Raw genomic sequence first — 15,477 nt, 5'->3', positions numbered from 1 at the left:
AGGAAGTGACGCGGCGAGTGGTGGAGCGCAAGGAAGTAAGTTCCCCGCTCGTGCCTGCTACATTATCTTGATCTTAAACGATTCTTATATAATTGAAACTAGCCTGTTCTCCCCTTCAGCATGGTGGACCCACCCCCCACCCCCCCCCCACCCCACCCCCACCCCCCCCCCCCCCCCCCCCACCCACAGCCATATCTCTCAAAACGGAGAGGAAAAAAATTGTTTACAAAAACGGATCCGTTTTAAAAGGATTCGTTCTGCAGGGGACAAGTGTGGACCTAGTCTTACTCCCTCCCCATCCTCCTGTATCACCTGGATCCTCCGCAATTTGCCCGTACAGTTGTTCAGTCTGGGGTGTACTGCACAGGCTTAAACCCTCCCGGTTACGAGACCATGATGGGGGAGCGCGGAACTAGACTACGCATACTCTGAATGGCCCTGACTGAAGGACTTTGCTGTCCTAATTGTGGAGGATCCAAGTGGCGCAGGAGGACAGCAAGGGAGCGATTAGTCTGGAGGGGGTGGGAGGAAGCCCCAGGTATGTATTTTTTTTTATATCCCCAGTCTTAAGTTCACTTTAATGTGTATATGAGGCTTAAAGAGAATCTGTATTGTTAAAATCACACAAAAGTAAACATACCGGTGCGTTAGGGGACATCTCCTATTACCCTCTGACACCATTTCGCCGCTCCCCGCCGCATTAAAAGTGGTTAAAAACTGTTTTAAAAAGTTTGTTTATAAACAAAGAAAATGGCCACCAAAACAGGAAGTAGGTTGATGTACAGTATGTCCACACATAGAAAATACATCCATACACAAGCAGGCTGTATACAGCCTTCCTTTTGAATCTCAAGAGATCATTTGTGTGTTTCTCTCTCCCTGCAGTTCTCATGCACTGAAGTTTCAGGCTGCTCGTTTCTTCCTGCAAACAGCTTTACCCTTGTCTGTAATTCCTGGCTATGTGAAAGCCCAGCCAGCTCAGAGGACGATTTATCCAGCTTGTAAAAGAGAAGAGAGAAGCTGCTCTAATCTAAATAACACACAGGCAGTGTGCATAGAGGGGCCTGGAAGGGGGAGTTCATAGCAGAACCACAACAGTGAAGAACTTGGCAGCCTTCCAGACACAGGCTGACAAGTCTGACAAGAGAGAGATAAGTTGATTTATTACAGAGACTGTGATAGTACAAAGTGCTGCAGTAAGCCAGAACACATTAGAATAGCTTTTGGAACTTGTAGGATGATAAAAAACTGGATGCAATTTTTGTTACGGAGTCTCTTTAAAGGGAACCTGGAGAGAGAGGGATATGGAGGATGTCATATTTATTTCCTTTTAAATAATACCAGTTGCCTGGCAATCCTGCTGATCTTTGGGCATCAGCAATGAATCACCCACCTGAAACAAGCATGTAGTTAATCTTGACAGATCTTGGCCTCAATTCACTAAGATCATGCTGGAGATAATTAGGCAAGAGAAAACTTACCTCCACACAGTGAGAGAGTTATCTTATCTCTTCATTCCTTAAGTTAAGTTACCTCCACTGTAGTTAAGTTACCTCCACTGTAGTTATTTTCACACGCAGTTAATTAACAGCCTGTCTTTAACTTTAGAATTCTGGAGTTATTTTAAGGATTGAAGAGTTAACTTAAGACAGAAGCGTTAACTTTAGGTTTGTCTGAGGTACAATGTTTCCTGAATACTACATGCCTCATCACCATGGTGATAACTATAGAAAAGATAAGCTTAGTGTATTGAGGCCTTTGTCTTGTCGGAAACGCCTGATCTGCATGCTTGTTCAGGGTCTATGGATAAAAGTATTAGAGGCAGAGGATCAGCAGGGCCGCCAGGCTGGTATTGTTAAAAATTAAATAAATATGTTATACTCCATATCCCTCTTACTTCACGTTCCCTTTAAAGCGGACCTGAACTCAGAACGTCATCTCAGCTCTAAAAGATAAGCAACAGTGTTAAACCTTTAAGGAGTAACTGTTAGCCCCCAAATTGAAATTTAAAACACTATTGCAATGTTTTATTTATTATATAAGTGAGCCAAAAAGCCAATGTACAAGTTAAAAATCAATCTAATTTTGTTACTATCTAACCTTTTCCCCCAGCTCCGGACGCAAGCCGCATATCAGATACTGTAGCATGCAGAGCATGCCTATGTCTGGCCGACCCCCCTCTCCCCCCCAGGACCAGGTGCCAATATATTCTCCCCACCGCAGCTGACCGCTCTGACACGGAGAGAGAGCGGCAGCACTTCCAGAGCAGCACGGCAGAGCAGCCGCCGCCGAGTCACATGTGAGAGAATCACATGTGAGAGAGATGCACGGCGCTGGCTGCTCTGCGGTGCTGCTCTGGAAGTGCTGCCGCTCTCTCTCCGTGTCAGAGCGGTCAGCTGCGGTGGGGAGAATATATTGGCACCTGGTCCTGGGGGGGAGAGGGGGGTCGGCCAGACATAGGCATGCTCTGCATGCTACAGTATCTGATATGCGGCTTGCGTCCGGAGCTGGGGGAAAAGGTTAGATAGTAACAAAATTAGATTGATTTTTAACTTGTACATTGGCTTTTTGGCTCACTTATATAATAAATAAAACATTGCAATAGTGTTTTAAATTTCAATTTGGGGGCTAACAGTTACTCTTTAAAGAAAAAAACATTTCTTTGTTACAGCTGATACCAATCCTGCAATAAATCTGCAGTTTGTTGTCTTCCTGCTTTCATGGAAGCCGACATATTGTTAACATTCTGTGTTTACAAATTAGGTGCTCTGCCATGGCAGTCAGCTGACACAGCTCAGGGATCAAATTACAACTAGTGCTTTGTCACAGAGGAAGAGGAATTAGACAGGCTAAACTCTCCAAGTACATTCAGGCCTAGAACCCACTTCAAATTGCAAATCGCTAGCACAATCGCTAGCATTTGTAATTAGCTTTTCGTAAGCAATTTCCTAGCGTCTTCCAGCGCTTTTGGGAGCTATTTTAAAAAGTGTAAACTTTTTGCCAGCGATTGTGTAGTGATTTGCGATCAGGGATTTTAATTCTGATTCGTCCTTTCAAATTAGTATAATTTTTTTACAGTGTGCAGTAATTTAAAATCGCACATAAATCGCTATGTGTAGCAATTCATAGCGATTTGCCGGCACTTCAATACTTTACATTGAAGCGCAAACGCTCCCAAAAGGATGCATTATCAAAATCGCAATCGCTACTGTGGAATTTGTTACATTTATATACATTGGCAGGCTCAAAAAATAACTCTAGTGGGTTCCAGCCCATAGGGTGCAGTTCTATATGTTTTCCTTTTGTGCAGTGCAAGAGTACAGGTATACTTTACCATTTGGTGGCAAAACAGATCTTCTTCTTAAAGAGAATCTGTATTGTTAAAATCGCACAAAAGTAAACATACCAGTGCGTTAGGGGACATCTCCTATTACCCTCTGTCACAATTTCGCCGCTCCTCGCCGCATTAAAAGTGGTTAAAAACAGTTTTGAAAAGTTTGTTTATAAACAAAGAAAATGGCCACCAAAGCAGGAAGTAGGTTGATGTACAGCATGTCCACACATAGAAAATGCATCCATACACAAGCAGGCTGTATACAGCCTTCCTTTTGAATCTCAAGAGATCATTTGTGTGTTTCTTTCCCCCTGCAGCTATCTTCCACTGAAGTGGCTGTTTCTTCCTGCAGAGTGCAGACAGCTCTGCCTGTATGTAATTCCTCAGTATGTGAAAGCCCAGCCAGCTCAGAGGAGGATTTATCCAGCTTGTAAAAGATAATAGAGCAGAGAGAAGCTGCCCTAATCTAAATAATACACAGGCAGTGTGCAGAGTGGGGCCTGGAAGGGGGAGTTCATAGCAGAACCACAACACTGAAGAACTTGGCAGCCTTCCAGACACAGGCTGACAAGTCTGACAAGAGAGAGATAAGTTGATTTATTACAGAGATGGTGATAGTAGAACGTGCTGCAGTAAGCTAGAACACATTAAAATAGCTTTTGGAACTTGTAGGATGATAAAAAACAGGATGCAATTTTTGTTACGGAGTCTCTTTAAGGCCCAAGCTTACCTCTCTATACATCATAATGGTGATTCCATGAATTAATATGCGGATAGTTCCATCGCACCTCCAGAGGGAGCAGCCTGTCTCCCACCCATCACCTTTTTAATTAGTGCCTCTGTCAGATTGCGTTCGGATGAGCACTGCAGCGCACATGAGACGGCGACTTCCTTTGCCAGGGAGCTGGTGTCGGCACTGCGGAGACATATGCTGGCACGCGCGCCATGCAGAGGTGTGATGGATCTGCTTCTTCGGAGGCGAGGTTCACGTTAAAGTCGCTCGCACCCTCACTTAATTACACCTCAGACAAGCAGAAAAGGTCATTGTCGCCGATTAATAAGAGCTGCCAGCGGCCTTTAGCGCAATCACTTAGATGCCGGCGCTGCCATCGATGTGACATGTTAAACAAAGTGAAATGACAAGCTGCAGATTCAGACGCAGGATGAAAGACTCAGGTGCAGGCATTTCATAAAATCTATTCACTTGGGTTGGTGAGAGTTATTATTTAGTAGCGATGCTATAAAAGGCAGAGAGGTCCGAATGATAAATTGGCTCATTTAGGAGGAAGGCAGGTCCAAGAGTGGATGGCAAAATGAGGCACAAATACATCCTTAGTTTTGCGTAGGCCATTGGCTTGAGTGCTTTTAAGGTGCCCATAAATTGTACAATTTGTATAAAAGATTTTATATTTTGGCCAGATACGTTAGATTAAATTGCATAAAAAAAAGCATGAGAAGTTGCTCGCGATAAATTAAAAACGATCATATGATTGGTAGTATGTAGCCAAGTTGTCCGTCCACCAGGCAGATTTTTATGATCAAATCTATTCTGATCAAGTTGAAATTCATATTTATGACCTATTATATTTTTTCTAAAGACCCTTTTCCAATACGGGCGATTAGGGCACTTTTCCACTGCGGGCGATTCGCTTAAGATCGCAAAACTTTAGCAATTTTTAAATTGCTAGTACTGATTATTTAAGAAATTGTGAAAAGTATTTTCCAATATTGCAATCTGATTTTCGCTAAAGTGCAATCACTTTCTGGAGCAATTTTTAAAGTGATTGTGCTTCAATGTTAAATGCAAAAATTGCAATCACAGTCGCTCAACAAAATTGATGAATAATCGCAATCATCTGCATTTGTGATTGCTAGTGGAAAAGGGGCCTCATGGTGCATACACACCAAACTACCAATGTCGTCCGTCTGGCTAATGGACAGAAAACAAAGAGTTGAGGTCAATGGATCTTATTCAAAATAGGTGACTGTTAGCAGTGGGGTCCCACAGTGGTCAGTACTGGGTTCAGTGCTCTTCAATTTATTAATGATCTAGTAGATGCAGTAGTGAGCAATGTTGCTATTTTTGCAAATACACAACTGTGCAGAATCATCAACTCTCAGGAAGATAAGCACCATTATCACCCAAAAAGATCTGACAAGGGGGGATTTAGATCGTTTACAGTGGCGGGAATGCAGCAGTTTAGTTAAGGATAAGATATTAGACATATTTGTGAAATAAAAATACTTTTTTTAGAGACTTCAGAGTCTCTTTAAGTCTCCTGAATTCCCATACACATGGCCCAAAAATGTGTATCCAAAATGTTTAAAATAATAAACCATACTGGAGCAATATTTGATATCTGTGACTTGCTAGAAGTCTATGGAGTTCCTCTCTGGGATACCTGGCTATATCAGCTGCTTTGATTGCAGCCTGGCTCCCCTCCTGCTGACTGCAGCATTCTTCCTGTGTTGTCCAGGCCCTTCCTAGTTGCTTCCAGTCCTTTTTCACGTTGCCTGAAGAGCCTCTCGAGGGTGTCCATCCTTGTCAAGCTCTTTTGCCCATCTAATTTTCTGCCACCAACCCCACATCTTGGCTGAGGTTTTTGTCAGGCTGATTTTGTTGATGCAACAGATAACAACAGTGACAATGGAAATTCACATAAGCTCCAAGGATCTCATATTCATTTTCCTGCCGCAAACCCTGGTTGGATCCAAGGATGTAACTACAATGGAGCAGCCCCTGCAACCCATAGCTGTAAGCTATGACTTGTAGTTACACCTCTGGACAATGTAGAAGAAAACCGCAAGCAACAAGTAAGGAGCTGGATTAAGTAACTGCATAGCTTTCTGCAGTCAGTGCAGCATATATCACATACAGTGAGTGCAGCCTATATTACACAAAGTGCAGCATATCTGGCAGCAAATATTGAGCAGCAATATACTGTGCACATTTTGCAGCCCACTAATGTAACTGCAGTGTACTTTTCTGCCAGTGGGACTTGTTTTTTGGGTACTCACGTATTATCCTGTCTGGAAAGTTTGGCAGCTTTTTGTTAAAGTTCTGTTTGATACCCCAGGAAGATCTGACCATTTTTGCAAAGCTGAAAGTCCTGGCTTTCCTTTGCACTGGGTCCCGAGTCAATGCGATGCCACATTCCCAAGTTAGGGGTGGGGTGGGGTGGGGGACGGGTGTCCCCTACACTTTGCTGCAGAGAACACAGTGGAATTGAGTCTCCTGCCCATGCCAGTAAGACAGAGAGGAGACAAGGGTGCATAGCTGCGTGGCTCCTTCATCTGTAATGAGACATAAGTTTTGAAGACACAGATTTATGCTGCGAAGGTAGAAGACCTACCAGGTGTGCTGCTTATCATCATGTTGGGTTCGTCCCGTACTTCTGTAATTGCACTTTCTGCAGCCAAGTTCAGGGGGCACCCCTCCTTCAAAACCCCATAACTTGGGAAGTGAGCATCATACCTACTCCAGACCCAGTTCAACAGAAAGCGAGGACTTTCCGCTTTCCAAACATCTTAAGATCTTCCCGGGGGAGCAAACAGAACTTTAACAAAAAGCTGCAAAACTTTCCAGATGGATAATACGTAAGTACCGTTTTTTGTTGTCAGTCGAGCTTTAGGACCAAAGGCTCTGGTCTCTTTATGGACCAGACCTTTTTTTCCTTTTCACTTCCCGATCACTGTTATTAGTTTACAGTGATCAGGTGGTCAGGAGCCAATGAAAACAGCTGTCTTTAGATAGCGGACATCTGTGTCGGCGGGGACACACTATTGCGTCCCATGCTCGGGTGCAGCATAGTTTTACCAGCAGTCTCAAGCTGGATAACCAAGTCCATTTTTAGTACAAGTTTGTGGTATTTCTGAAAAAAACAATACAGCTAAAAGCTTTGTGTGTGTACAATTCACATCACAAAAGCCATTCCAGTTATAAAGGGGGGTTGTTATTGATTTCTTTCTCACTTGTCTGAACAAGTTAGTGTTACGTGTGAAGTTAGTTTAAACAATAAACAAAATCAAAGTTCTCAACTTAGTTTGCCTACATTTGTTATCATTCACATAAAGAAGTGCCCAAAAAAGACACATTATAGTTTTTTTTTTTCTTCTTTTAATTAATACAGGGCAGCAATAGTACAAAAATTAGTACATATTGTAATACTGTGATCAATAATTTTTGGGGTTGCTATAGACGTTAGTGATGATTTGTAAAAATGGTAATGTGAGGTTTTTATTGTATATTTTATTTAATTTGTTTATATTTTATTACATGCAATTTTGCCTATCATTTCATTGATCAAGTGTTTTCACTGATTATGTAAAATTATAGGATGTCTGTTTATTGTTTTATATACTTATATATTTACTATACATCATGGACAAGTGGAGCAGGGAGACAAATGTTACATATTTTAGCCTTTTCTACTGGTGAAATAGGCCCCGACCCCGCTGCTGACACCGTGATTATTGTGAGCCAATCACAGGGCACAATAGGGAAAGTACAGCTTTAATCCTTAAGGCCGGTTGCACATTGCGTATTGGCGGTAGCGGTGTGGTACGGTCCGGGGACCACACCGCACCCCGTCTGGCAGCAGGCCATTCATGAAGTGACGCTCTCTAGCGCTCACTTTCTGTGGTCGAATTGATGATGTTGCGGAAGTGTATTGCTAACATATGCTTACGCTCACACGCGACGCATAAAACTTGCAACGGTCATTTTAAAACAGGCACGTCGCCTAATAATTACATGACTTCCAGTCTGTTTTTCGCAGGAGTCACACAGTGATGTAGGTATGCACTCGCATTAGATTAGGGACTTCCGGTGCACCGCATTGCTTGTAGTGTAGGCATGATCAATGAGATGCAAATTCTTCTGTAATGATGCAAATGTTTATGCAAATGTATGCAGTTTGAAAATGGACCAATCATTTTAAACCTTGGTTTAAATTGATTGGTCAATTTTCAAGCTGCGTGTATTTGCATAAAAATTTGCATCAACTCGGAACATTTAGCATATCTTTGATCATCCCTAGTGTAGTGTGATATGCCCTATAGACTTTCATTGCCTTATCATTAGGCTGCGGTAAAATGCCGCACCGCGCCAGTGTGAAAGGTCCCATAGGGGTTTAGAACTGTCCGGTCCTGAAAGGGTAAAAAACAAAAAACAAAAAAAAACAGACCATTTATAAAGGGATATTATACCTTTTGTACAGGTAAAAGCTTTTCCCTGAGTTGCAACATAGCAGTGAGTGAACGGAACCTCCTCTTTATGCTTCCTGAACAGGTGAAAAGGTCAGATGGGTCTGGAAGAATTAAAGTCAAACTGCTATCAGTTCTTTCTTCCCAGTAACAGCTAATCAATAGTACTCTTAAAGAAAATCTGTAATGAAAAAACCTCCCCTAGGGGGTACTCACCTCGGGTGGGGGAAGCCTCCGGATCCTATTGAGGCTTCCCCCATCCTCCTCGGTCCCACGGTGGCGGCGATGTAAATATTTACCTTTTGGCTCCAGCGCAGGCACAGTATCCGCTCCTTCCCACAGAGATAGGCGGAAATAGACGATCTCCGTCGGGCCGCTCTACTGCGCAGGTGCAAGTCTCCTGTACCTGCACAGTAGAGCGGACCCGACGGAGATCGGCTATTTCCGCCTATCTCCGTCAGAAGAGCCGCAACAGCGCCCCCGCTGAAGCCTGGAAGGTAAATATTGAACAGGTGTCAGATATGTCGGGCCGGCTTTGAAGGGCTGCGGCGAGACCCCCGTGGGACAGAGGAGGACGGGGGAAGCCTCATTAGGATCCGGAGGCTTCCCCCTCCCGAGGTGAGTACCCCCAGGGGACGTTTTTCTTGTTACAGTGTCTCTTTAAATACGAGAGCTCATGTGTCAGTGAGAACTAACTCGACATCATTTAAAACATGCAGAAATAATATTAATAAAGTTCATCACTAAGAGCATCTGTCGGCTTTTAAATTTGAATAATAGAAAATAACCTCTCCTTGTACCCGATTACCCGATTGGCAGAGGCAATTTCTGGTAACACTGAAAAACATTGCGCTCTATTCACAACAAGACTTCTCATAAATGACTTATTTATCACCCAATTGATAAAAATAACCTTTCAGCACATTTACAAGCAAAATAATCACCCAAAGTAAGTTGTTCCTGATTAACTTCATTTCAGTATTACTTTTCTTACCTTAATTATATTATATTTTTGCTCTGTTGATGCCTTAAAATGCAAATAAGATAAAGGTAAGAAAAAGATAAGGTAAAAACAGAGGAAGGCAGGCAGCGGCATAACTTGAAATCACTGCCAACAGTTGGGGCTGGGCGCTGTACACAAGAGCCTTCTGCACACTGAATAGGGACTGTCTACAAAACTTTGTATGAATCGTTATCAGTGGCTGAGCGGATGCAATCATTAGAACAATTGTGCAGAGAGCAGAAAACTTTTTCACTCTGTACACTTAGTTGTCACTCAGATGGGAAAATAAAATTATCGCAACTTGCAGTTTGCAATTCTGATATATTACAGAATGCTGTAAATCAGGTTGTTAACCACTTGAGGACCGTGGTGTTAAACCCCCCTAGTGACCAGGCTATTTTCTACTAAAATGGCCACTGCAGCTTTTAGGCCGTGTCACACGGCGGTCCCCAGTACAGCGCTGCTGCAGATCGCAGCGCTGTACACAGTGTGATCGCCGCTGGGAGACTGATGGCGGAGCAGAGCTTCCAAGCAGGAGATGCACGCGCAGCCTGCGCATGATCTTCTGCTAGCCCCATAGAAAGCCGTTTATGCCAATCGGCGTGGAGCGGTCCTGGGGCTGCCGCCGCCTCCACGCCAATCGGTGTGGAGCAGTCGGCAAGTAGTTAAATGTGCAGTATTGTGCGCCAGTTTTCTCTGAAAATCGTAATTCTTGTGGAAAATAGGGGGCGTGTTAGCAAATCATTTTGCAATCAGTTTAAGACCTGCCTTTACCTGATGGTAAAGTCAAGTGTTAGAAGAAAACGGAGCCCTCTGAGATCAGCTACTCATGATTCAGAGGAGAAGACTTCTGCAGCAAATAGTTTCTGTGATAGCGCCCAGAATTTCCATACCCAGGCCAATTCCTGTCTCCAGCAGAACACCTTACAAAACCTACTGCCACTCAGTTTACAGCCTTTCCTTTGTCTGCTTGCTATCAGGGCTGGGCCGAGGCACATGCGAAAGAGGCACAAGCCTCAGGGCGCAGTGTAGGAGGGGGCACACAACTCACTCAGCACTCATCCCCCTATTGTGAAGCAGAGAGAAATAAGAAGAAAAGGCAGCCCTGGGACGCCCACGAAACGGAGTGAGGCAGGTTCCTCGGGCGGACCTCGTGGAGGGGGGGTGGAGCCCACCTGGCCATGGGTGGGGTGGGGGCCAAGCTGGAGGGAGTAGCAGCCAGGAAGGGGGGCAGCGGGCACAGCGCCCGGTTGGCCCCCCCTTCCCCCCCTCACTTGGGTCCCCCATCCGCTCTCCCCCTCCAGCTATTAGCGCTGTGTAAAAGTATCGGGCAGGGAAGCGATGACTCACCCTCCTTACGTTCCAGCGCTGCGTTCCACTGCTCGTCACTTCCTGCAATGTACTTGTGGAAGTACAGTGGGCAGCTTTGCAGGAAGTGACGAGCAGTGGAATGCAGAGCTGGAACGGATGTAAGGAGGTAAGTAATCGCCTCCCCTCCCGCTGCCTGATGCTTTTACACAGAGCTAATAGCTGGAAGGGGAGAGCGGACGGGGGACCCAAGTGAGGGTGGGGGGGGGCCCGATCCCCTCCCCGGCTCTGTGCCCGCTCCCCCCCCTTTCTGGCTGCTACTCCCTTCGGGTTACCTATACTGGGGGCAATTATACTACCTGAGGAGGGGGGGGGGCAGCATCCTCACAAGTTAGCCTCAGGCAGCAAAAAGTCTAGAACTGGCCCTGAAAAAGGGGATACTTGGCAGTGACCGCACGCCTGATAACTAGAGATTAAGGTGTTGGGGGTCCTAATAGAAATCAGTGTATGACGGCTGGGGTAGGAGGGATGGAGGGACGCACTTTGGTGTCTCAGCCTTAAAGACTAGAGGCCCTTGTCCCGGCTCTGCCTGCTATTGTTATATAAGTTCCTTCACCGTGAAATGACACATGAAGTGCATTCGCATACTTCCTTCTAAGTAAGGAGGTACTCGAACGGCATCAAAATTGGGTTACGTGGTTTGTTTTAACAACCCATTTACCCATAATGCAACAATATTTTTCTTGGTAGAATATTGCATTTCTAGAAATTTTACTGCATACGTAGCGCAGAAATACCATATGTTTTCCCACACTTTCGTAAAATTACCAAAAATGGTTGCATGTTTGAAAATCTTTCATTATTTCTACAAATCTTTCAGAATTTCTAACAATACCGGAAAATACCAAATGCAGTATTTTTCCTGACAAAAAATATTTTTACCGCATTAGGCTACCAGTATTGAGGACATTATAGTATAAGGACTGTTTTCTACTAGCAGTGCTTTTGTGATCTGTTGTCCTTGCAGATTGCGAAATACTAGGACACGCTAAACTGATGGAAATCGTGGTAGAATATTTACATTCAAGGTGTTTCACATCAAGAATGCTTTTTAGCGATTTTAAAATTGCTAACGTTTGGTTGGTTAGTGTAATGAGACGGGCTATTTCACACTGGAGTGATTTTTTTTTAAGAATTGCAAAAGTACTGCATGTAGCATTTCTGAAGCAATTGCGATTCTGTAGAAAGTATAGGAAAGCAAAATCCCTTCATAACTGAAAATCCCTTCATAACTGAATGCCATAAATCGTTATAAAATCATTTCAAAATTGCTCCAAAATCGATAATCGCAAAGCACCTTTTGGTGTGAAACAGCCCTTAGTGCAATGTAATTGCGACATGGTTTCACCCAATCACAAACATCGGTCCTAAGTTTTAATGCGTTTGCGCTTGTGTTGAAAGCAATCACAACATGATTGAAGATTGTTGGCCACACTCGTCTTATATTATGACCCTTGCATGATGGACCCCCGGTTGTGAGGGTCACCAAGTGGTAGGCAAGGGAAGAGGTGTGCACATTGGGGGGGCATCAAAATTTTGCTGGGGGCCCTATGATTTGTAGTTACTCCTGTCTGAGCTTAACCACTTGATGACCCACCCTTTACCCCCCCTTAAGGACCATCGCTGTTTTGAGTGATCTGTGCTGGGTGGGCTGTGCAGCCCCCAGCACAGATCAGGTTGCAGGCAGAGAGATTAGATTGCCCCCCTTTTTTCCTCCCTATGGGGATGATGTGCAGGGGGGGGTCTGATCTCTTCTGCCTGCGTGTGGCTGGCGGGGGGGGCACCTCAAAGCCCTCCTCCGCGGCGAAATTCCCCCCTCCCTCTCCTACCTGCTCCCCCCCCCCCCCCCGGAGATCGGGGCTGCACAGGACGCTATCCGTCCTGTGCAGCCAGTGACAGGACGTCCCCTGTCACACGGCGGCGATCCCCGGCCGCTGATTGGCCGGGGATCGCCGATCTGCCTTACGGCGCTGCTGCGCAGCAGCGCCGTACAATGTAAACAAAGCGAATTATTTCCGCTTGTGTTTACATTTAGCCTGCGAGCCGCCATCGGCGGCCCGCAGGCTATTCACGGAGCCCCCCGCCGTGATTTGACAGGAAGCAGCCGCTCGCGCGAGCGGCTGCTTCCTAATTAATCAGCCTGCAGCTGGCGACGCAATACTGCGTCGCTAGTCCTGCAGCTGCCACTTTGCCGACGCATGGTATAAGCGTGCGGTCGGCAAGTGGTTAAACCGTGCTGCCTGCAATCTGCAACCCTTCTGATTTGTGATAAGTTGTCCTTATTTACGTGTTCGCAGATGCACCCCACCATGGTCAGTTTGTTCAGTGTCAGGGCTGGGATATATTCTCTGTTTCTTCCTATAGAATTTCTTTTTCAAAACAAATAAATAAATAAATAATACTTAGGAACACACAGCCCCCCCTGGGGATCAATCCATTTTCTAGCGGACAGGAAACTAAAAAGCTGTGTCGGAAAGACAAAAGCAGAGCAAGAGATCTTTATCAGCGCGACAGAGGCGCTCAATCTGAAGAACGCTCATCAGAATTAATTGAAGAAGTATAGATCGCTCTCCAATCAGCGGCACAACCGGTACGGCAGAACAGCAATCGAATAGGGGATTATTGATGATTTCCAACCATCTTGCCATTATTTCCCGCCTGCCTTCACTTTGTTGAGTCCCATTCATCTCCAGACAATATTTTTGCAATTTCCAAAACGTCCAATGTGCCGGGTGCTGGGCAGACAATCTGCAGGTAGATTAGTCTGGCTGGGGTTTTTAATAGTATTGTATTGACTTTTCAATTACAAACTGACTGATAAAAAGAGGAAGACTCAGCGGCAAACACACAGCTAACCTATTATGTGGAAATGCGGGCGCACGCCTCGGAAAAGCAGAAACATATTTATCGATACTTAGAATAGAAATCACAGCCGTTCCCAGGTTCAAACAAATAACTTCAAGCTCACCGCATGCTAACATTTTTGCATCCAATGGACGGTACCAAACGTGGAGACGGAGGTGTACATGGAATTAACCTGCCTGGCGTTCTATTAAGATCGCCAGGCAGGCTGCGGGAGGGTTTTTTTTTAATAAAAAAAAAACTATTTCATGCAGCCAACTGAAAGTTGGCTGCATGAAAGCCCACTAGAGGGCGCTCCGGAGGCGATCTTCCGATCGCCTCCGGCGCCCAGAATAAACAAGGAAGGCCGCAATGAGCGGCCTTCCTTGTTTTGCTTATATCGTCGCCATAGCGACGAGCGGAGTGACGTCATCGACGTCAGCCGACGTCGTGACGTCAGCCGCCTCCGATCCAGCCCTTAGCGCTGGCCGGAACTTTTTGTTCCGGCTGCGCAGGGCTCAGGCGGCTAGGGGGGCCCTCTTTCGCCGCTGCTCGCGGCGAATCGGCGATCAGGCAGCACACGCGGCTGGCAAAGTGCCGGCTGCGTGTGCTGCTTTTTATTTCAGCCAAATCGGCCCAGCAGGGCCTGAGCGGCAGCCTCCGGCGGTACTGGACGAGCTGTGCTCGTCCAGACCGCCCAGCAGGTTAAGGCTCCCTGCACACTGCAAATCCGTTTTCCGATTCCGATTCCGATTCCGTTTCCGATTTTCCTTGAATACATTCAACAGAAAAACGGATCAAAAAACGCAGCATGCAGTTAAGATTAAAAATCTGAATCGGAATCGGATGTAAAAACAGATTAAAAAGCGGAATCGGAATCTGAAATGCATGCAGTGTGCAAGAGGCCTAAAGGATACCTTAGCGGTCACAAATTATAAAGACAGGAGGAGCCAGTGGCGTAGCTAAGGAGCTGTGGGCCCTGATGCAAGTCTTACAATGGGGCCCCCCAAGCACTCTATACATAACCATTGATACGGCACACCAAAACCTGCCAATGGCAACTACAGTGTCAGAGGTGCAAGAAGGGGATGGGGAACAGTTTGTTAATGATTACCACTATTCAAAGTATCTATAGAAGTGATTATTATGAGCACAGGACCAATAGAGAGCTAATACTGTAGTTGATAGAGGTCCCTTCTGGGCCCCTCTGGCCCAAGGGCCCCGATGCGGTCGCTACCTCTGCACCCCCTATTGCTACGCCCCTGGGAGGAGCAGGTATGTGCAGAAAGTCCTCATCCCCACCGCTCCCCCTGTTCTCTTCCATCCCTTGTTGCAATATTATTGGGAATGAGCCCCAGACAGAAAAAAAAGGAGCTCCTGTTGATATAGCGATCCACACTTGAGCACACCACTATGCTCAGAGTAGTACCAGATTTCTGTATAGCAGGATCGGTTTGAATAAAGTGAAGCCACAAATCAGTAATCCGCTTCTAAGCTTTTAGTTTCACACTTTATTATATTCAAAAAATCTTTTTTCTTCAAAACGGTAAAAACGTTTTTTTTGCAAACAGCGATAAAAATATTTTGTGGTACAGACATAAAGAATCAATGTGTTGAGCAGATCATAGACACTGTGTGCTTTGGTTGATGAAAATACAATTTCAAAAGTAATTTAGTTCAGGCGACGACACTAGTCCGTTTCGGGTTGTTAACCCTTCGTCAGGCC

At 45.3% G+C, this 15,477-nt stretch overlaps 1 protein-coding gene across 4 annotated transcripts in view; it reads right to left on the bottom strand.

Moving 5' to 3' along the window:
* LOC137521026 (uncharacterized) overlaps positions 1–15,477 on the bottom strand; it is a 299,753-nt gene that overhangs the window by 23,686 nt on the left and 260,590 nt on the right. For 3 of the 4 annotated variants that reach the window (XM_068239741.1, XM_068239743.1, XM_068239744.1), the window contains exon 14: positions 8,543–8,643. The exons of the other annotated variant lie outside the window; for it this stretch is intronic. In XM_068239741.1, coding sequence (XP_068095842.1) covers positions 8,543–8,643 — 101 coding nt within the window. The remainder of the gene's footprint in view (positions 1–8,542; positions 8,644–15,477) is intronic. 4 annotated transcript variants of the gene reach the window in all.

Source organism: Hyperolius riggenbachi, chromosome 6 (assembly GCF_040937935.1).
Source record: "Hyperolius riggenbachi isolate aHypRig1 chromosome 6, aHypRig1.pri, whole genome shotgun sequence".
Lineage (NCBI taxonomy): Eukaryota > Metazoa > Chordata > Amphibia > Anura > Hyperoliidae > Hyperolius > Hyperolius riggenbachi.
Note: the sequence above shows the minus strand (reverse complement) of the source record. Positions and strands in the feature narration are given on the sequence as shown.